The 22,907-nt window shown below is 36.6% G+C and overlaps 3 protein-coding genes across 3 annotated transcripts; 1 reads left to right on the top strand and 2 right to left on the bottom strand.

Moving 5' to 3' along the window:
• Nucleotides 1-15,595: 15,595 nt before the first annotated feature.
• Nucleotides 15,596-17,334, bottom strand: LOC146170278 (heat shock factor protein 2-like). The gene is made up of 2 exons (XM_083388947.1): nt 17,238-17,334; nt 15,596-17,161 (listed from the first exon to the last, which is right to left on the bottom strand). Exons 1-2 carry the CDS (start codon nt 17,268-17,270, stop codon nt 15,779-15,781), a joined length of 1,416 nt encoding a protein of 471 aa, XP_083245073.1. The 5' UTR covers nt 17,271-17,334; the 3' UTR covers nt 15,596-15,778.
• Nucleotides 17,335-18,017: 683 nt separating this feature from the next.
• Nucleotides 18,018-19,558, top strand: LOC146170277 (ribosome maturation protein SBDS-like). The gene has a single exon (XM_083384139.1). It carries the CDS (start codon nt 18,106-18,108, stop codon nt 18,859-18,861), a length of 756 nt encoding a protein of 251 aa, XP_083240265.1. The 5' UTR covers nt 18,018-18,105; the 3' UTR covers nt 18,862-19,558.
• On the bottom strand, nt 19,123-22,436 carry LOC146170276 (uncharacterized). The gene is made up of 5 exons (XM_083384128.1): nt 21,961-22,436; nt 21,403-21,617; nt 20,771-21,101; nt 20,313-20,485; nt 19,123-19,569 (listed from the first exon to the last, which is right to left on the bottom strand). Exons 1-5 carry the CDS (start codon nt 22,315-22,317, stop codon nt 19,338-19,340), a joined length of 1,308 nt encoding a protein of 435 aa, XP_083240254.1. The 5' UTR covers nt 22,318-22,436; the 3' UTR covers nt 19,123-19,337.
• Nucleotides 22,437-22,907: the final 471 nt, after the last annotated feature.

Here is a 22,907-nt window from a genome sequence, read left to right as displayed (position 1 = left end):
CCTCGAGAGATTGTCAAGTGTGCCGCGAAACTTTTTGTAATTTTGGAAAATGTATTATTTGCATTACCAATAGGCATACACGCAAGCAAGCATTTTAGACTTAAATATGCACTATCCATTACAAATCAATCATACTGTACTGAGACAATTATATATAGTTTGTCGTGTTAAGGGCGATTGTAAAATGACTCTATTGTTGTTCTGTTAAAAGTGTGCCGCGAAATATTTAAAATATTTTCAATGTGCTGCGATCCAAAAAAAAGTTTGGGAACCACTGGATTAAAGTGTTTTTTTCTAGTACCAAGGCGAAAATAAAGCAGTGGTTTCAATTGCGAAACTTGTCAGTTCTTATTGAAAGACAAAACTTTACGGTGCATGATACGAAGTTGGTGATTTGTTTCGTAACCAGGTTTACAAAAAAAATGCGCTTCAATAGACCAAGTCATTTGCGACTCAGATAGATAGGTAAAAATGTTGGGGGAATCAATTTTTAAGGGTAAAATAAAATAGATCGATAAACACCAATTTGCAGAAGGTTTCAATTTGCAATAGACGCTTGCTGAGCAATTTGCAAAAACTTTACACACGAATCTTCAATACGAATCTAAAGAAAATAATTGTTCTAAGGAAATACGACATTCATTCATTCGTTTTAGATCAGTTTAATTCATTTGATTCCACGACTTCTAGTCTTGGCATTTGATGTCAAATATCACGCGGTTTCCAAAAATAGACCAAATGACCGTATATTATCTATAGTCCCAATGGCAGCATATTAGTTTGCCAAACCAATGTATTGTTTCGTTTAGCAGGGTTTAGTTACTATGGTAAACATTAACAAGTGGTTTCTATATAACCTTCAAAGAACACTCTGATTATTTTTTGGTTATTTTCCACAGGACAACTACTCAAAAATAAAAAAAATACTCTGCCGAGTATTAAACGGAACAACACATAACTTATTGCAAATAATAGGTCACGTTTTTCGGAATTACTTACCCAGTAAAAACAAAATAAGAGCACAAACTTTATGCAACAATTTTTGCATTGTGCCGAATCCAAGGTACTGTAGCTGGAATAAATCTATTTCTATACTTGAATTATCTCAGTCAGCTGAACCATAGATTTCTACAAATAGTGCAGTGCCCCACAAGAATGCTACACACACACACACACACACACACAAGTAGGCCTACCGACAAAACGTGTGAATTACATTGTTGTCGCGCCGGACGAACACTATACAATAAACTTGTAATAGACCGGAAATACGGTTGAAACGTGTGCCTTACCTGTGACCCATTTAGGCTTAAAAATTGAAGTCTCTGCCACGATTGACATAAGCAATGTTACCCTGCCTCCTCCCGATAAAAATTTCAATTTGCTTAAGTACTTAAAGCTTTAGATCTAAAATTTAAAAAAAAAATGTCATAAAAATGTACAGTTTTGGGGTGAATGGACCACAAAAATGAGCAAAATTATCGTGATGAATGCCAATGAGCGAGTAGTTAACGAATCTTGTTGTGTGCTAAAGGCAACACGTATCCTATCTTTCGAAATTATAGACGTTTTATAAATTTAACACAAATAATCGGATATTTTTTTCGCGCGACCGCTTTGTTGCCATATCCTTGAGCAGATTTAAGCCCGATTGTACTTGAACATACCTACAAGTCTCTTGAGAATATTTGTTTCATGCCGTCACGCTTTGTGAAGCCATTTCTAAAATTTTCACGACTTTGTTCCCATAAAAATATCTGCAGCGGGCCCCTGCCAACTCAGCCTAAAAAATTGTTGCGCCCTACAAAAAATATTTGTTTAGTGGAAATTTCCTTAGAGATATATTCAGAACAAAGAGTTTTAATTTCTAAAAAAACTTTTGTTCAGAATATATGCACATAATTTACCTTCAATACCGATACCTATGATATTATTATGTATACGTATTTATAGCAGTAGAAATATATATACAAATTAATATTATTCCATTAGTAACTTAGCAAAACTGATTTACTAAATATGAAGTATTATAATTATAAACAATGAATAATAAACCCATTTTTGAAATTCCAGAGACTTTTAACTCATTAACAACGAATATGATAATTTTGTAAATTTAGCGACACCATTTTGGTTTTAAATTAGTGAGTTTACCCTGTTTTAGTTTAATTTTGCTGCTTTTTAACCCAGTTTTGCTAAATGATTTGAATATAATTAGTCACACGTGTCCAAGTGTTCCGTAACAATGGCCTATTGTGAACCATATAACCGCCATTAACCAATAATTGAAAAATGTAGTTTTTGGTCAATGAAGGAAGCAACTGTTTTAAGTACCCTTTCAGGAAGAAAACTGGTCGTTTCAAATCAGAGCTACATAAAAGTGCGGAAACAACTAATACCCAACTGTGGGTGTAGAAAAAATTCTTCAGGTATGTTCTAAACCTTGCTTTGTCGCCGAATATTTTGAGAAATGCTAAGTTTACAAATTTTTGTCTTTGAAATCTGGTGTAGAATGTCGAGTGTGGTTGAGTTACCAGCAGATACCGTCGAGGTGGCGGCAACTGCAGCGGCCTCAACACAAAGTGTTGCCGAAGGTAATTACACTAAATAAACATTGTTAGCCTAATTAGTAACTAAAAAAATCAAATTTAGATGCTATTTTTTTCGTCATTGGAATTCAGTATCGAACTTTGTTGCTGCTCTAGAATCCTAACACATTTATTTTAACATTAACGAACGAGTTGTTAAAGTTGAAATAGCAAGAAAGGCATCACAATCTAAGAATAAATATAATAATATTACTTAACCCCACCCACCCTGACCCAAATATTGTTAGAAATATAAACCCCGAACGAAAGTGCCGTAGAATTCTAGACCAGCGCCCAAACTTTCTCTAAAATTTTTAAGCATCTGCTAATGAATGTCCATATAATACAGACGTGACGCAAAACGGGCTGGATGAAATTACTGAAGAAACTCCCGACAAAGAAGGTATTCAAGTATTTTCGTACGGTATCTAAAAAAATATTTTTCTAACTAACGATCCATTTGGTTATTTTAATTGATAGTGAACAATAACAGCAGCCTGTGAAATTTACAACGCTTCCACATATCCAATGTTAAAGTTTTTAAAGCACTAATAAACTCCTATATGTTATGATTTTCTGTGCACAGCTGTATAACTAGTTAAATACATAATGTACTACAGGTATAAACTTTTTTTGCAAAGAGATTGTAAATTCGGTATTCGCTCTAGCTTTACCCTTAACCATCACTCCCGATTGCAAAAAAATCTATATCTTTTATTTTGCCAAAGAAAAATTCAAATTTTTTTTTTCTGAGTTTGTTTTCATGTCTTGCTTTTTTTTTCGTTTTTTCCAGGGCTGCGGAGTCGGTTAAAAAAAACCCGAGTCCGACTGCCGAGTCCGACTCCGGCCAAAAAAATAAACCCGAGTCCGGAGTCCGACTCCGGCCAAATTTAAGATTTTGTCGAGTCCCGAGTCCAGCTCTAACTCTACACTCTACAGCCTGTATTTTACTCATTTACGCAACTAAATTAAGTTGGATTTTTTGCAATTCACTCATATTGATGTCATAATTGATGATCCACCATTTGCTATTACACTTTTACAACTTACATTTTGCCGCCTTAACAGTTTTAAACTTTGATACTGCGCATGCGCACGTCGGACTCGGGACTCGGGTAGTTTTACGTGGTCTTACCCGAGTCCCGAGTCGGACTCCGGCTCCGCAGCCCTGTTTTAAACCATGCGCATTTAACACAGATATGGCGGAAAAAGGCCTGGATGAAATCACCGAAGAAATCCAAGTCCAGGAAGGTAATTTTCCCAATAACTAATTCAAATTGAGACGGAGCCATATTTTTACAGGCAGTACGAAAAAACAACAAGTAAAACGTTTCCAATTTTGCCACCCTAATACCTGAATTGACCGTCCAGTTATGTTTCTCAGACCATTGACGCCAGCTTTGGTTTTTCATAGGGGTGCTCAAAATTTTCCGCTAAATATGACGTCACATAATGACCTCTGAAAGGATTAGTTGATTCAGTGAAAGAGTTAAAATGTCCAGCGAATCAATAAATTGACTATAACTGTCGTATTTTATAACAGGGCCAAAACCCTACGCATCATAACTAGGGCGATTATTTTTTGACCTGAAAAATTAAAATTTTGACAAATTTTGACCTAAAAATAATTTATTTTGACAAAATTTTGACCCGTTAGAAATACATCGATTAAAATAACCTAAGCGTCGTTAGACATGCGTTTTTTTATACCATTTATTGCTCTAATAAAGTTATCATACGGTTAAAATGACTTTGAACATAATTCAAAACAAATTTTTTTAGATAAAATTAAACGATAAATTTCAAAACAACTGAACAACGAATTTCAAAAAGCTGACTATAGTTATTTTTAATTTTGTAAACGATTTACGTGCATTTCTATTCGAGTTTGGCTTGAAAAATTTTGACTTTTTTTGACAAGTCAAAAAATAATCGCCCTAATCATAACAAATAAAGTATTTTGCATTAAGATTTATCAACGAGGCTGATCAGTCAGAGTTTCCTCTGGGGGTGCTCGGAGCACTCAAGGGCCCCAAACTCGGCGTCTATGTCTCAGACTAGCTATAATTAAAGCAAATTGTTTGTCGTAGTAAGAATATCAAATACAGCCCATACAGAAGTAGCGTAGGTTTCATTTTGAACGTTTCGAATAACTCTTCATTCATTTTCATGAAAATACGTTCAAAATGATACCTACTTCTGTATGGGCTTTGATATTCTTACCACGTCCTACTACAACCTTCAACCATTATGCTACAAATCTAAATGTTTGTCTTTTAAAATTCAGACACAATTTAGCAGCCCTGCTTAAGAGTTCCATCGATATGTTTAAATATTTTACACTGTTATTTTTTTATTTTTTAAAGAATCGGTAGATGCTGAAAAAGGTGCGGAAGAAAAGGCTCCGTTTAAGCCAAAACTGCCGAATGCCAAACATCTGATTTTAATCGCCGGTCTGCTTTTGATCGGCGGGTCTATCGGACTGATTGTATTTGCGGCTGATGGTGGGTGCTAACATTAATATATTTTAAATTCATCATTTATTTGTTGCACTGAATATGTGATAATGGAAATCACCTTGGCCGAAATCTTTTAATAGTGTCGTACCTGAATTGCTAGCTTTGCCAGAATATTCTGCTGTCATGTTTTATTTGTTTATGATAAGAAATAGTAGATACGCATTTTAATAAGTAAAACGAAAAACTGTTTTTTTTATGGAAAAACTATACAGCTAAACTATATTTGATATTTGATACACATCAACATGTTAATAACTTAAACGTTTTGAGTGTTTGATGAACAAAATAGGCGTCTTTCCCCTAAATGTGAAATGTGAACACGTAAAGCAGTGTTGAGTATTGCCTGTGTGTATACTTTAAGTAATATATACAGCTTAAATTAAACTACCAAACCTAATAATTTAACAATCTACATATACCAACAATCACTGAACTCCGAACTGCTATTGCTATAAATAGCTTCGCTTTCTTCAATTAAAAAAAATTACAACGTTCCTTAACGTTGTTTTGCTGTAGGGTCGCTGAAGCCGGGCGGAATTTGCAAAAACATCAGCGAAATGGCAAGAACCGATCTAACCCTGGCCGTAGCACCGATTCCTGCCATAATCAACCATTGCAGAAGTAAGTATAGGCACAATTGAAAACATTGAGACAAGGCACAATAGCTAAAATGTATGTGTAAATGGCCTACTGACATTCAGAAATAAGTCTAATCATAAAGAGAAAAATAATAAGTCTAACCATAAAGAAGGTAAAATAATTAGGCGGAACTCAGATACTCAGGCCTTAAATAACACGAAATGATTGATTCGAATTAGATTGTTTCTTTATTCGGTCGCTTGAAAAAAAAATTGAACCCCCCTTGCAATTACTGCTAAGAGAACAGAGGGCTTTTAGTAACATTCGAAAAATGAAACCTGACCTTGGTGCTTTGTACTTTTTGACTTAATTTATTTTTGCAACAGCTGTCAAGACCAATTTGGCAACTAAAATTTCCAATTATATTTAGAACGACATTTCATGGGTTTCAAACATACGGTTAATCTCCGTTTCCACTTTGGTGAACAAATGTTGTATGTTTATCAAATTATACCTGCTTTGATGAAATGTTGCACTGAACGTGTGAATAATAGAAATCACCTTGATCCTTGCAACATAAATGTCGACCTTAATTCCTGATCAGTAACAGCCAAATAATCTAGCAAAGCTAGCAATTCAGGTCAGACACATTTAACAGACCTAAAAAGATATATATATATTTCGCCAATCAAGGCATCGTCAGTATATCTTAATTCGAATGAAGATATACTGACGACGCCTTGATTGCCGAAATATATATATATATATATCTTTTAAGATCTGTTAATTATGTCTGACCTGAATTGCTAGCTTTGCTAGAGTATTTTGCTGTTGCTTTGATAAAATGTACATTTTTCACGTTAATTTGACTGATTTTATTAAAAAGTACCCTTAAAAGCACAACTGACACACCTACGGGAACGTCGCGGTACACCTGGCATGGTTTCGTAACACAACAGTTGCGGAGCACTGCCCCCAACCCATCACAGGTGCTACTGAAACAGAGTTGTAACTCGTTCTATTTGCGGCAGAGTGTGAGTTTGACGTGAAGACGTGCGATGGAGAATGCCCGATTGGTTTCCGCACGGACGAGAATGAGTGCCCAATGGACTGCATCTGCAAGGTGGATGGAATTTTTCAGGGAGACATTCAGCTAATGGACAACGTCGAGCAAATGGTCAAGGTCGGATATATATATATTTTTAACTTCACTTCAGGCTGTTTTTTTTTCTAGCCTACCCTCCTTGCATCTTTGATCGACAGATTCGTTGAGTCTGCGATGGCTTTCGGTGTATCTTTTTTCTAGACATTTTTTTAACACACAGACTACGTTTTCTGGAAAAATTAGTCGGCCTATTAAGGATTCCAATGCGAGCAAGGCGAGGCTATCAAAAACTAAGCTGTGGTGAGAATCTAACTCGCGACCTCGTTTGTACCGGGGACAAACTTGTCTTGGTCTTAAACTCATAAAGTTTGTGCCCAACTTAAAAAAAGTTTTTTACCGAATCAAGTTTTATCTTAACTGTATCAGTGGATAATCATTTGTACCTTTAATACCGCGATCATATCAAAATTTAGGTAACATATTTTACTTGTGTTGAAAAAAAATTACATGAAAACTCTTAAACACCGATACGTGCTATTCTTACGCTTGCCAAAATAAAGAAATTAACTTGAAAAAAAAAACATTTTCACTGTAATTTAGAAACCGTTTCGTCTTACTAGGACCAGTACGGCTACTACCACGTGACATCGGCTATACAATAGCTATACGTAGTGATAAATGTTACGTAATGATAATGCAATAAAAAATTGGTACATTAAGCAAAGCATCACTTTTTCGGCCGACTTTAAATGGTTTTGTAAACACGCGGCCTTGTCCTTTGCAGCTGTACGGTAAGCTGAACGAGGAAAAAATGGAGATGGTGGAGCTGGTGTTGATCGAGCAGATTTGGAACATCTACAAGTCGGGAGAGAACTACCAGGTCCCGTACAGATTCGCGCCGTCGCTCAGTGAGTATATATAGTAGAGATCGACCGATATTGATGCAATATGATTTATATAGTCCAGCTGTAGCCAACACGTCGATTGCTACATTTCACCTGGTCGATCGCGTCGAATATGTGTTACGTCATTACAGCAGCTGTCGCACACAAGCGGAACATTTAAATGACCAATTGTTGACCATATTAATATATAGATTTACTTCACAATGTTTAGTTTTGCTGTTGAGAAACATTTGACGGTAATGATATAGTTTTCCACAAAAACAATTTATATTGTTTTCGCACTTGACTTAATCATCTATGTTTTTAGTGCATATTTCACATTTGTTAAATGATATGTTAATAAAGACAAAAAAAGCAATATAATTAGAAAATTACAAAAAAAATGAAAGCAGGAGACACAGTTTTTCTGCCAATGTGTGATGTACTCAAACAAAACAAAATGTGTTTGTCGATCGTGCTTTTACCTTGATTGATTTTTTTATTCAGAACGTTCCGTATAGTTAAATTATGTTGAAAAAACAGCTCATCTGGTAATTGTAAATATAACGTTTCGGCAACCTATGCAAGTCGCCTTCGTCAGGGTGAATAGCAACAGTTTATAAAAATTTTGTTCTTCGCACCGTTTTTCCAGAGAATTCCACGCACAAGATCATAATGAACGCGCTGCAGAAGTTCACCTTAGAAACCTGCCTGGAATTTGTTCCCGCCACCAACCAAGAATTCTTTATTCTATTCGAGGCCTCCGAATTTTGCAGGTAACCCTGGCCTTTAGTAAGCACAAAAAAATTATGCCGGGCATTCACAACGGTAAAATATTGCCGTAGTGTACCGCACACTACAAAAACAGAAATAGCAATACTCGTTTAAGGGATAAATCGTCGCTTTCTGTTCTATATGAAGTAAAACCAAGCAAGCCTATAAGAACAGTAGATAAAATTAACTTGCCGAAGAAAAAAGTCAAGAATCTTTTTAATTTTCATCAGCCACTGTCCAAATTAGTTAAAAAGCACTGGATAAATCTAAATTCCTTTTAAAGCAAAATTTTGAACCATTACTTCTCTATTTTCTATCTGAAACCATCTGGCTGCGATTTGCTTTACTTCGCCTAATCAAGGTACAGTAATGTTACAAATCACGCCAGCTCTGTAGTAAAGGAAAATACTGTTGGATAATATCTTATAGCAATGTTGTAAAGCGCATTCATTCAGAATCAGGTAATCATGTAAAATATCATATAGCGATCATAGGCGCCGAAATTTCAAAATAACAGAGCGTAATTTTTGTTAAACTTTTAGAAACTAAAACTGTGCTACAGGAATAAGTTTTGCACATTTATAGATAAGAAATTAAGAGCGTCTAAAAACGCTCTGCACACCCACGTTCAGCGCCTATGGTAGCGATCACAATTCTAAGTTCTTAGATCTAAACACACACATCGACAAACCAAATAGTAGCGATAGCAATTGTACGTTCCTGAATCTAAACAAACACACACAAACACACACACACACACACACCAGAATTGGATCAACTACATTAATTCAGTTCAATTACAATCACCCCCTTAAATGTTTCAATTACATTACAATTGCAATTACATTAATACACAAAATAAAAATGCTCCAATTACATTAAAACCTGCATTAATTATATCAATTACAAATTACAATTGATCCAGCTCTGACACACACCGATCTAACAGCGATCACATTTGTACATTCCTATATCTAATTTGAATAAGTCTAACTCAGGGGTGTCCAACAAGCGGCACGCGTGCCAAATGTGGCGCGCGACTTAATAAAAAATGGCACTCAAGCGCCCCTAAAATTCTTTTTTGTTGTTATTCAGCCAATTGTCAAAAAATCGTTAATTTTTTATACAGTAAATTGTCATTGTTTATTCACAATATAAAACAATCGCGGCAATCACGACAACTAACAATTACTTCTAATACTATATATTGTAGTGAAGGCTAGCATTCACATAACTATAAAGTTTGGTGTGAAGAAACAAAAAGCAAAAGTCAGCTCACCGACGGACATTTAGATGCAGTAATGCGCACTGCTAACTTCACGTTTTTACTATTTGTAAAAAAACGCTTTAATTATTACAAAGAATTAGTTCCTAAACTTTGGCACGGGAAGAAGTTATAGGATAAAAATTGGCACGCCGGCATGTTTGAGTTGGACACCCCTGGACATTTAGATGCAGTAATGCGCACTGCTAACTTCACGTTTTTATTATTTGTAAAAAAAACGCTTTAATTATTACAAAGAATTAGTTCCTAAACTTTGGCACGGGAAGAAGTTATAGGATAAAAATTGGCACGCCGGCATGTTTGAGTTGGACACCCCTGGACATTTAGATGCAGTAATGCGCACTGCTAACTTCACGTTTTCATTATTTGTAAAAAAAACGCTTTAATTATTACAAAGAATTAGTTCCTAAACTTTGGCACGGGAAGAAGTTATAGGATAAAAATTGGCACGCCGGCATGTTTGAGTTGGACACCCCTGGACATTTAGATGCAGTAATGCGCACTGCTAACTTCACGTTTTTATTATTTGTAAAAAAACGCTTTAATTATTACAAAGAATTAGTTCCTAAACTTTGGCACGGGAAGAAGTTATAGGATAAAAATTGGCACGCCGGCATGTTTGAGTTGGACACCCCTGGTGTAACTTTATTTGTTCCCCTTTGTTTCACAGTGGGTCGTTTGGTCGCGGCAACACGGGCACCGTTGTAAAGCTCAACGAGAAGTACTGTCTGCACAGCTCAGCCATCCAGCAATTGGTGATGCTCTCACTCGGGATGATACACGAGCACGTGAGGCCCGACAGAGACGACCACATCGAGATAAAGAAAGACGAGATTCGGCCAGGTTTGATTTTATACATTCCTATAAAACTTGAAAATAAAATCCAAATAACATTTCAGTTTATCCACCTAAATTTATTAAGCACTTATCGAAATTGACCCGACGGCGCAACCCGACCATCACCCGTTTACCGAATCATAACAAAATGCTACAAAACAACGAGAAGGCTGGGAAGTCAGGGCCGAAAATATTTTGAACTTGTTTGTGTAGCCAAAGCTAGACCCATTTTTAACTTTAGAGAGCTGAGGTTGACGTTTTTATGCGATCTAGCTCGAATTATTTTAAATTGCTCACATGAAAACAACTACTAAACAGTTCAGTTTGGCAAATGTAACTTAACTTGGTCTGTGCTGAAGCAGAAAAAATACCTACACAGCCGGACCCTGCGCAGTGTGCATATGTGTTTGGTGGCTGCGAAGCTGGAGCCGTTTTTAAATTTTTTGTGGAACTGGCGCCACTTTTAACATTTTAAGAGCAAAAGCTATAAAAAATTCTAAGCGCTAAAGCTCGAAATAATTTCAAATTGCTCAAATAAAAACTACTAAACAGGTCAGCCTTATTTTAAATCGGTGTGGTCAATATGGCTTAATTTAGCCTGTGCTGAAGCAAAAAATCTACTGGCTGGAGCCGGGGCCATGGTGAACCCACATGTCGAGTCGGAGCCAAGGATTATGCTGTTTTACTGTGGCTCTTTTCTATAAGTTGTGCAGGCTGGCCAAACAGTTAGACTTTTCAAAATGATTTATAGCCTTTTAAAGACCTAAAACTGTATCGCTCGATGCTTTTTAATATAATTTGAAAACAAAGTGGTAAAAATGCCATAGTCCACAAATTAAAAAAATAGCTAAAAAGTTGCTTTGAAGGGTCTATATTTTACCCATTGCCGTCTATTGTATGTTCCAGGCCACGAGCCGGCCTTCCTTAAGCTCAAAGAGGAATACTGGCTCGATCTGATGGTGGACTACAACCCCATGTCGCTCATGCACTTCCCCAACGACGCCTTCGCAAAGCACAAACACACCATCAAGGGAAAGGGAGGCGCCAAAGTGAAGGGAAGAGACAACCTCTACGAAGGAATGCAGGACTCCGACGTACTGAAGGTCAACCGCCGCTACCAATGCAAAGGATACGAGCGTGAGTCGGGGTCTATGGAGTTTGCGGGGTGATGTTTTCTTTACGTTGTGCAGTTGGTGACTTAAAGAGGTGTAATTGGAGTAATCAGGTGGCACTATTAAAGATAAATTGTATTGAAATCTTTGACTGTTATTGTAACAGCCCTCGGAAATACTTGCTACAGCCGGGCGGAGCAAGGATTTTACATTGGGAGGAGGAATTTTTCTTTAAGTTATTACACATATAGGGTTTGTTGAAACAAGTTTTTGTACATTGTTCAGATTAGTATTTGGGATAACAGGGTGTAAGCGTAATTTACTTAAAAAAAAAAATTTTTTTCACGGATTTTAAATAATTATTCGTTGTTAGTATATTCCTTTATGGTTATTTCAGAAATCATCTTAACCCACTATCCACCATTTTTTTTTAATTAAAAAGAAGTCGACATTTATATTACGGCGGCGTCCTCGTCAAAATTATATGTTAACAAAAAATTCGTCGGATTTCTGCCTTAATTTACGGATTTTTAGAGTATTTATACCAATTTTTACCTCACTATTCTCTGTTTTCTAAAAGAATGTAAAAAAACATCTCGCCTTCTTGCTCCCTACTCTTTAAAACGAATTACAAAAAGCGGTCCGAGCGAAAACATATAACCGATATAATTTGACAAAAAATGGCGTCCGATTGACGGTTTGCTCGCTTGCTTAGTGGAGACGAACTGGGGACCTTGGGGCGCCTTCAAGATGGACAAGGGCAACGTAAACTGCCTGCAGAACCGCGTCTGCCTGAACTCGAACAAGCGTCGCTCGGTCGGCTGCCCCGGTGATTCTGTGCATGAGAACGAAGACCACACCAAGTGCTTGACCAGCGACGATGAAGAAGCGGAACCAGACAAAGCGGGAAGGAAGATGGGAAAGTTCGCCGGATCAGGTTCGCGCATTTTTTTATTCTTTTTCCTTACGTTTTTGGGGCTCTTTAGTTTTAATACGTAGAACGTAACGCAAAAAATACAAAATAAAAAAGGACCGGCTACAAATTTTGCTCATTAGAATCCTAACCGCAACGCTTATTATGGCACAATAAGACCTAGAAGTCAACGATACGTAAGCGGAATAAGGCGGTATAGGACAATCGGGGGCGTCGGTCTGGCATTACCAGTTTTCGTGTCGACGTTTGGACGCCCTAGTTTGACCAGCGCCGTTTTTTCCCCTGTTTGGGGGTATTGGGGCAGGGTTTCGAAATTAGATTAGAGTTATAATTAATAGGGGAGTTAGTGGTGTACTTAGGGGCGGGGTTTGGGTTTATGTAAAAGGTTGTTTAGGCCTGATTCTGGCCATTTAGGTCTTATTTCGAGGGATTTAGGACTTTATTCCGATTTAGATGGTATTACGACTATTTGGTGTTAGGCCTATTTTGGGTTATTTCGAACTGTGTTTTACTCCAACATTCATGTTGTTTCCAATTTACGTCTTAAGTCCAACAAAACCCTGACAAATATACAACCACCGCAATCCCGTCTAGTTGATTTCTTACTTTGTAGGTCGCGCTGAGGTCGAGGAAATGTTCTCAGAGTCGATTTACTTGAGCGACCAGATGTGCATGAACGGAGACCTGCTTGTTGGAAAGTTCAACTCGGACAGAAGGGACGACCTGATTTGTGTTTTCAACGATGGATGGATGTGAGTGGTGACGTTTTTCGCAATTAGCTATAAAGATTCTAGTCGCAGTTACAATCTGTATAATAGAGTTCTACTAAAATTTCGATGTGTATAACCCAAAGGTGCTTTTGTGGGGCACGAGTTTAGTAGTTGAAGTTTTTGACTCTCGTTTGAAGGTACCTTGAAGGTTGTGTGCGTATAACTCGTTAGCCAACCACAAGACGTATAGGTTAATAGAATTGTATTATCTGATAAGCGAACAACCGGTTAAACTATAGAAGGCGGACAAGTTAGCATATAGTAGATGCTACTTGCAATCTCAAAGTTGCGAACAGCAAGACGATAACTGAGAAGTTTTTCTTTTCGAGCAGATAGCGGTCTTAAGTACACAAATCCTTGTGCTGACAGCACAGAGATAATGCAAGCCAGTAACTACTTTGCACTTTGGAGCGAGTAGGCAATAAATCTGTGGCATAAGCAAATACCTCACAAAAGTTACTGTAAACACAATCTCTTAGTCGGTAAATTATAGTCGTGCGCTCTACACTTTAACCTGGGAATTTATAATACTTTTACAAAAACTATAGGTAATTTTGCACGGGTCGATACAGGAACATAAAAAACATGTCCAACCAACTCAATTATGCTATATATCTATTACGATTGCAGCCGGATGTTCAGGGCCACATACGACGGCAAGTACAAGTACCTGGACTGGGAGGGTCAGACCAAGTACTGCCGCTTCGCACCTGACGGATCCCAGCGTTTAGTGGGAGATGTAGATGGAGATGGAATCGACGACCTGGTTTGTCGCAGAGCTGACGGGTGAGAAAAAGCACTTTTTTTAATACTTTAGTCCGGGACTACTTAACTATATTGCAAAGGTCCAGTTACAAAAGTTTAAAATTTGCTTAGGTCTGTTATAACTCTCATGAAATATTTACAGTCATACAAAATGAATACAGTATAATTTGCAAATGTCCTTCCCTTCAACAGAAAATTCTCTACCGTTCCTAAGAACAGGATTTTAATGAACAGCAGCAATTGTTTGCCAAGAAAAAAAATCATCAAATCGCATTGCTAAGTAAATACTTAGACAGATAAGGTCCGGATTCCAGTTGAGTAGCCCTGCTTTAGTCCTTGTCAAATGGAAAATATCCGAAATGCTAGTCGGGTAGGTCAGGTAGCAAACTGATCAAGTCAGGTATATAATTGGATTTGAAAATATATTATATAATCAAGTTAAAAAAACGATTGCCCAAGGTTAGTAGAAAAAATAATCTGGGAATATGGATTTAGTTTTGTCTTAGTTCACCAGTGATTTTCGAAAGTTGCAATTGAAAACAAAAGCTTTATAATTTTTTGTAATGCTAATTTCGTTAGTCTTGATACCTATTTTTCAAAGGTAACTTGCCTATGTTATGGTTATAGAAAATACAACCGGTTCCAGACTAAACAAAAACACGTAGACCAAAATTTACGACATTTTGTCGTAAGACCCAAATACTTTAGCAATTTAAAAAGGTATCTTTAAAGGAGCTTAAATCAAAATGTGACCAGTCAATTTGCAATGTATTTACTAGAATTTGTCGTTACGATATAAATGTCTTATTTAAAGTACGCTATAAGACGTTTGGTTAACAACCTATGACCAGTCAACTTGTCATTAAACCTTATAAAAGTTAACCCCCTCATCGAATGCGATGTATCACTTATAAACAAGGCCATCCTAAATCACTAATCTAAACGCCTTCAGAACCGTGGAAGTGACCCTGTTCTTTCACGACCTGTTCCCGAATCTGATCGAGTGGACCGGGATGTTTCCCAAGTGCAAGGCACCAGACGTGGCCACACTCAAGGACATCAACGGCGACGGCAAAGTGGACATGATCTGCGGTGACAGCGACTACAACCGATTCCGGGAGGTCTACATGAACACCTATTAAACCTGCACCAGTTGCTTTGTGTGTGGAGAAAATATAATCCAGACTAAACATTGTTTCGAGTTTGTTGGCGGCGGTAGGTCGTCGTTTCGTCTTGTTTTTAAGGCCCCAGTTGAGTACTGAAATGTACGTTTAAGAGCATGTTGTTTAAGGGCGAAATACCATGTTCTGTGTTTTGGGATAAATGTAAAGTATATTTTTTTGTTGATTGTATAGCATTGACGTTGTCTGGTGTAAATAGTTACGTTATTTTTTTGCGCAATTTGTTACAAATAAAATGGCATTTACTTGCCTTAAAAACACGTTTATCTATACAGGTACACATTTATTTACAGGGAACACTTGCACAAAATAAAATAGAAAAAGCATGAAGGCATTGGGGGAGAAAAACAGAAACCTTAGAGTCAACAGACTAAAAAAATGAAAACAAACTTTCGTGCAATCATAAAAAATAATAATATGGGATGAACTCTTTTAGGATTAGTTCTTATTCTTTTAGGGAACCTAGCAAGTCTTCGAGACTTTGTTCACCAGTTATGTCGTCTTCCGGTGCTGGCAAAAGGTGGTTTCCACCTGTGTACTGCACCAATTCGTTGCCGCTTGGCTCAGGTAGTGCAACATCGTACATGTTCGGAGAAGGCGTTATATCAACAGAGTTGTTAAAAAGCTCCTGAATTAAGTCATAGTCGAACTTAATCTGTTCGTTTTTCGACAAGCGGTGTTGAATGTGGTTCAAATTGTTTTGGATCAGATCAATGTTCGAGTTTATGATATCAGGTGAAGGCGGGGTATCAGCAACCAGCGAAAGTTGGTTTTGAATTGGCGATTGAATAGAAACACGAGGTTGTGGCGGACTTTGCACAGTGCTTGAAATAGCGGGTTGTTCTGGTGATGGCTTGAGCAGACTGTCAATTAGGTCATTCACATTTGTGTCTGGATCAATGGTAGCAGCATTAGGCAAAAAAGTGTCGTGGTCTGCATTAACCCCATCATTGTTGTCAAGGTTAAACACAGAACTATCTCCAGCACTTAAAGGTGCCTCAGTGGTTATGTACTGGTTAGTGCTTGTATCTGCTTTTGACTGGTTGGCTGTATCGTCGACTTTATAAACGGGGTCAGAGACTGATGCCGTCGAAGGTTTAGATGAAGTCACTTCAGTGATTTGGGGGCCGTCGGACATGTCCAGAAACATGGGTGGGAGTGTGTTTTTCTGATCCTTTCTTGCATATTTGAAACTGGGAGCATCATCACCACCTCCTTCTATCATAAGTTGTAGAGGGCGCTTCGTACCGACACCATGGTGCTGCACCAGGCTGACAAGAAACTGAATAAGGCGGTTGACAACCTTTTGCTGGTGGGAGTGCTTTTGTCGTAGAGATACAACCTCCCTCCAAAGGTCCTCATTCTCTCTTCTCATGTCCGAAAGCTGGTGAGTAATGTCGCCCTGTACGTTTTTCATGTCTTGGACATCTTCGAGGACGTTGCTGAGATCTTCGACGCGGCTTGATTGAGCCACTTTGCGCTTGATAAGATGCAACAGGTCCATTTCGCCTCGCTTAAAATAGTGATGGAAAAACTCTATAGCCTCCTGTTGACTGACAAGTCCACCCTGTTGCAGAGAGGTCACTTTACGGAAGCCGTACATGTTCAGCTGGCGAACAAAGCTGGCAAACTTGTTGTGCTTGAAGTACTTGGGAAGGACTTGCTTGGAAAAGTTGGCCTGGTCTTTGACGATGAACGAGTTGCCGTCTTCACTCCACGACACAAAGCTGTGGTATTCCTCTTCATGCAGCAATGCCACCAGCTTTAGAAGGAACGTAGGCACCAGATTGGAATAACCGGGCGCGCTAACAAGGATTGGCGGCTTTTGCTGAAAAATAAAATGAAAAAATTGGATTATGTTGATAAAAAAATTATTAAATGGTTAAAAAATACTTGTATTTTACCTTCATTTCCATTTTGTTGGAAACAACAGACATGTTTCACAGGAATTTTATGTTAGATAAGGTCATAAAATGTTACTATTGTAAAAAAATATACCCTGGAAATATAGTAATACATTGTTTACAAACTATACCAAATCAATAACTGTTAAATGTATGTCAAAGTTGAAATAATTAAACCTCAATTAATAAAACAGTTTTAAACCTTTTTAGTAGTCATCGTGGTTCTATAGCTTGTGTTAAGCTTTTTAATTTTAATAATTTCACTAAACAAATACTACTTTAAACGTTAAAAATTTCTCAAAGTTACAACATGTTAAACATTAACGCTGTGAGGTGTATTTAACTAACGTAGACTTTGCTACATTTTGTAATTGACTTGACTTAACTCCTGGCTATCACGTTAATTTTTCTGTATGCATTACAAAAATTAATTATAACCTTCGCACTAAGCCCACAACACTACTAACTTGACAAGCTTAGACGACTAACTAACGTTTTTTTAGACAGCTGCAATTTAACTCCATTTTTGTCTCACAGGTATGACGCAATCCTGAGCACACATTACTTCCTCAGTTTAAAACTATTACTTTAATTCAGACGCCACTTACAATAACAATACTTTTCACCTCTAAAATTAACGAATATTTATTAAATACAATTATATTATATAATTTCCTGTTTCAGACAATTTCCTAAAACTTTTAAAACCTGTACGGCCATGGATAAATGTATCTCTTCTTTTATTTACAAAGTTATGCAAAACATGTGATAAACATCTGGACGTGAAGTTTGTCGCACTTAACCTATTTAATTTTGGAAAAGCACAGGCGCCTTGTGTATTTATGAGAAAGTCCAAGTGAAAAAGAAAATGTCGCTAATTTTTACACCAACGAATCAGGTTCGCCTGACAAACGTTGCCATCGTTCGTATGAAAAAGGGTGGGAAAAGGTTCGAAATTGCTTGCTACAAAAACAAGGTAATGTCCTGGCGAAACAAGACGGAGAAAGACATCGACGAAGTTTTACAAACTGACAGTGTTTTTACGAACGTTTCTAAGGGTCAAACGGCGAAAAAGCAGGATCTCCTTAAAGCTTTTGGAACCGAAAATCAGGCTGAAGTGTGTATTCAAATTTTGGCCAAAGGGGAATTACAGGTTTCCGAGAAAGAGCGAAGTGACCAACTGGAATCGACATACCGTGACATTGCCACCATTGTGGCCGACAAATGCGTTAACCCTGACACAAAACGTCCCTACACAGTAACAGTCATTGAAAGAGCAATGAAAGAAGACATCCACTACTCTGTGAATCCGAACCGAAATGCCAAGCAACAAGCCCTACAAGTTATAAAGCTGCTCAAGGAGAAAATTTCAATCAACAGAGCGGAAATGAGACTGCGCTTCTTTCTGCCTGGTAAAGATTCGAAGAAGATAAAAGAAAAACTCAAGGCTCTGATAAAAACAATTGAAAATGAGGAGTTTTCATCTGGGTTGGAAATGGTATGTCTTGTAGATCCCGGGTGTTATCGGGCAATTGACGAACTTGTGAGTCGCGAGACACGAGGAAAAGGAAAAGTGGAAGTCTTAAACCTCAAAGAGGTCGAGGAAAAGGAAGAAATGTTGTAATTTTTTTCAGATTTCTGTTTGCTGGCATGTTATTCTATTAAAGGAGATACAAAAACGAAAAATAAAAGTTATTCTATTTTAGAAGCATTTAAGTATGTTGAAAACTGTCAAAATAGAGTTTGAACTGTTTAGTTACTAAACAGCAAAATAACAAGCATAATAATTTTAAACTATATTAAAAAAGGTCTGTATTTCATAAATCAAATATCCACATAATTTATAATTCATAAAACGTATCTTTAAATTGATCAGTGGCAGTTAGGAAACATATTCTGTAATGTGAGAGACCAGGACAAAAAGGTTGTATTACTGATCTATTTATTTAAAAATAATCAGGCAATTAACTGTTGTACATTCTCAAACTATTACATACATCAGACCAATAGCAGAATATTATTTTTTGTACTAAATTTTAAAGTAATAAAGTATAAAATTCAAAACACAGCGAAAAATATAAAAACAAAGCACAACTTTAATCACAATTGATTTTTGATTATCAAGTGTATATGTGTCTCATTAAAATGATCAGATGCTGATTCCTTGTTTCCGATTGTTTTCTTGCATAGTTTGCACACAATGATGCTCTGCTTGTCGTGAACTGGCCTGTGGCTTGCCAGATTGTGCTTGAACATAAAACTCTTGGCACAAAGCTCACAAATGTAAGGCCGAAAGCCTTGATGGATTTTCCGGTGTCTGTAAAGTGCTTGTCTGAATACAAAATAAGTGTGTATTTAAAATTTTTAACCACTTTCCACAGTTGTGTAACAAAGGAGCATTAGGATTACAACTCGGACCAAAAAAAACTGTTTTATCTAGAGATAGACCCATTTCATTTTTTGAATCAATACCGATACCCGATTGTTATGTTTAGTCCAACCCATACCCGATACAGATTTCCGAATTTTTATTATTTACCTAAAATATGATCAAATTTTAATTGATTGACAATAAATCTAAATAAACTTTCAGTTTATCTACCTCAGGAGTTCTTAAACTGGGGTAGGGGGTCCGTGAACTAGTTTTAGGGGGTCCGCGAAGGCCAAATGGAAATGTTGGTATATATTTAGGAAGTAATCAGTTTTTCTAAGGAAAGAGTTTAATTAAAAATAAAACGTTTTTGCACTGAATGTCTCTATTTCTATTTTCCTTTTCACATTTTGTGGACCAAAAACTGCTGATTCTACAGTCTATGTGCATTGTGACGTCAATTCACGGCGTCATTTTATTAAATTTCTTGCTTACGGTGGTCCACGTGAAGCAAAAAAAAATTTGGGGGTCCGCGGTGAAAAAAAGTTTTTAAGAACCCCTGATCTACCTATATTTATTGAACTCTTTTTTGCACATTAACTTGGCATAACACTATAAACAACAAAAAAATTAAATTTACTTATACCAATATAACGGTAGAAGGAAAGTATCGGCTGATATTTATCTCCAGTTTTATCACAAACCTTTGTGTAAATGCCTTTCCACATTCAGTGCACAGAAAGGCTTTTTCGTTGCTGTGAGTCCTTATATGGTCCTCAAGGCTTTGTTCATTGCGGAAGGTTTTTCCACATTCCAGACAAAGCTCAGGCCTATCGCTGGTGTGAGTTTGCTCATGCGCTTTGAGTTGACTGATTACCTGAATGACATATTTTAACTGTTAAAGATTTTAATTTACTTCAAATGTTGACACAATTTGGGTGAAAATACTACAAAGAAACTAAGTATACTGTTGTAAACTTGTTTTTCCAGGAATGTTTTTTATTAAATGTACCAACGTTAAGATAAACCTATACAGAAAATCTTCATCATGGCCCTTAACAAATTTTACTATAGAAATTAAATAACCCCAACTAAATCTGTAAGATAATCTAAGAATTAAACAACACAACGAGGCACATTTAACACAAAAGTCCTTATGTACCTTGAATCCTTTTTCACAATATGTGCACTTGAATGGTCGTTCGCCATGGACCTTTTTAACATGTGTAACTTGGTCATTTTTTCTATCGAAAACCAGTCCACAAAATGCACAGGACCATGTTTTTTCAGCTTTCTCTCGCATTTTGGGCGATTTGTAGGCCTTGATCCGCACTTTTTGTGGTTTAAGTTTACTTTTCGACTTTCGCTTAAATTTCTGATGTGTGGTTTCATCATCAGTATCTTGAGAAGAAAATTCGCAAATAACTGTTGAAATGTCGCTTTCCAAATCAGAATCTGTGCTTGGCACATACTCTTTTTCAGAGTGATCAGCCCTGAAAAGTTATATTTAAGATAAAAGAAAGAAAAATAACTATTTGAACAAATAGAAAGATAAACTTGGCAAAAGCTTATAATTATGCTGTGTTAAAAAAACTTCAATAAAGTTTAACTGAAAAGTTTAGGCCACATGAGTCGCATAAAAGAGATAGGACAAGTATATACATAATTATCAGCAACAGATGCAAGGGGATTTTTATCTTGGCAAGCTTTTCCAAAATAAAATGTATTAAAAATGAAAATTAAACTTACTAAATTTATTCCAAACAAAAAAAATTTCAAAAAAATAATAGTCACCTTTTACTTTGTTCAAGGCTATCTTTAAAATCATTAGTAGGTTGAATCTTCTCTGGAATGTGCGCTATTTTTGGCCTTTGCTGTACAAAATCACCATTTTCAATTACCTCAACCTTTACCTCAGGGAAGCAATTTGATAAAGCTTTGCTTTTAACAGATTTTGCCAGCACTGCTGATGAAAGCATTTTGATGCGCAATTTGCACTTTTCAACGATCTATAAAAAAAGAAAAAAATCATTATTGTTCACAGGTTTTGTTTCCAGAAAGTATCTCAGAAAAACATTGCAAACAAGTGAACATCTGAATTTTTAAGCTTACGATGGATTGAATATTTATTCTCACCAGCTACATTATACAAAATGTGTACAAAAAGAATAAAAATATTAAATGTATATGATGAATAAACTATAGTGGCTAGATTGGAAGAAATACACTATTTTAACAAATAAAACAACAATTTTACAAATTAAATTACAAATATATATGCTTAAAAATAATTTTAAAACAAATTTAAGTGACATTATTAAATGAGACTATTTGCAAAATATTTAGTAATACCTCTTTGAAGTCGCACCATTCAGCTGCTTTCAAAATATCTTCTAAATCAAATTCAGTAACGTCATCCCAATTAAAATGGGCTGTGTAAAAATATGGCAAAAAAGCCTTAAAGATTTTCGGACTGAATGCATGAAGAACTACTTCCTTTAACTGACATCCTGCATTGTCTGAGTTAGCCTTCATTTCATCACAGAAAAAATCGTTCAATTTTTCTGACGCGGCAGCAAGAACGCAACTGTGAATGTGAAACCTTTCGTTCCCCACTACTGCCACAACGTCACAGAAAAGTTTTTGTTTTTGTTGCTGATATAAACTGGTAAATCGCCCTTGTAACAGACCTCGGTCATCACTACTCATTTTGCTGAAGAGTGCTTTTTTCGTTTACCTAGCATTGAATTGCTGCAAAGGAAATGCATGCTTTTCACAATAACTGTTTTTTTGTTTATTTTAGTGTCTGTATTAAGGTAGGGGGTGAATATGGCTGAATATTGGTATTTTTCGCTAAAAATTTGGGCGCTCTTTTACTTATGTACGTGAAAATCAATAAAAAAAAACTTTCTTCAAATGCTGCATACCACAACGCATATTGTTTGGGTTAGGGTGCGGGTTAGCGTTTGGTTGAGGGTGGGTCAAGTTATTATTAATAATAAACATAATATTACTTGACCCACCCTCACCCAAACGCTAACCCGCACCTTAACCCAAACAATATGCGTTGTGGTATGCGATATTATTTTGTTTTGTTTTTTGTATAACTTTTCACGTACATAAGTAAAAGAGCGCCAACATTTGTTTGCTCGATTCCTGGATAGCTAAAGCAAACACAAGGTTGTGTGAAAATTTAAACTTATTAGCGGCACAACTTTCGGAGAGATTACACTTTAAAACCTCAAAATTACCGAGGTTTTGTAGATTCAAAGTTTTGCTGATTTTGAGCAGAAAAGGGT

Source organism: Ascidiella aspersa, chromosome 1 (assembly GCF_963924565.1).
Source record: "Ascidiella aspersa chromosome 1, kaAscAspe10.2, whole genome shotgun sequence".
Taxonomy (NCBI): Eukaryota; Metazoa; Chordata; class Ascidiacea; order Phlebobranchia; family Ascidiidae; genus Ascidiella; species Ascidiella aspersa.
This window is presented reverse-complemented; position numbering and strand designations above follow the sequence as displayed.

Coding starts and splice junctions, on each gene's coding strand:
- LOC146170278 (XM_083388947.1), bottom strand. CDS start 17,270: ATGTCTGTTGTTTCCAACAAAATGGAAATGAAG. Junction 17,162..17,237: donor CCAACAAAATGGAAATGAAG/GTAAAATACAAG, acceptor TTTATTTTTCAG/CAAAAGCCGCCAATCCTTGT.
- LOC146170277 (XM_083384139.1), top strand. CDS start 18,106: ATGTCGCTAATTTTTACACCAACGAATCAGGTTCGCCTGACAAACGTT.
- LOC146170276 (XM_083384128.1), bottom strand. CDS start 22,317: ATGAGTAGTGATGACCGAGGTCTGTTACAAGGGCGATTTACCAGTTTA. Junction 20,486..20,770: donor ATTGTGAAAAAGGATTCAAG/GTACATAAGGAC, acceptor TATGTCATTCAG/GTAATCAGTCAACTCAAAGC. Junction 19,570..20,312: donor GGAAAGGCATTTACACAAAG/GTTTGTGATAAA, acceptor TTTTGTATTCAG/ACAAGCACTTTACAGACACC.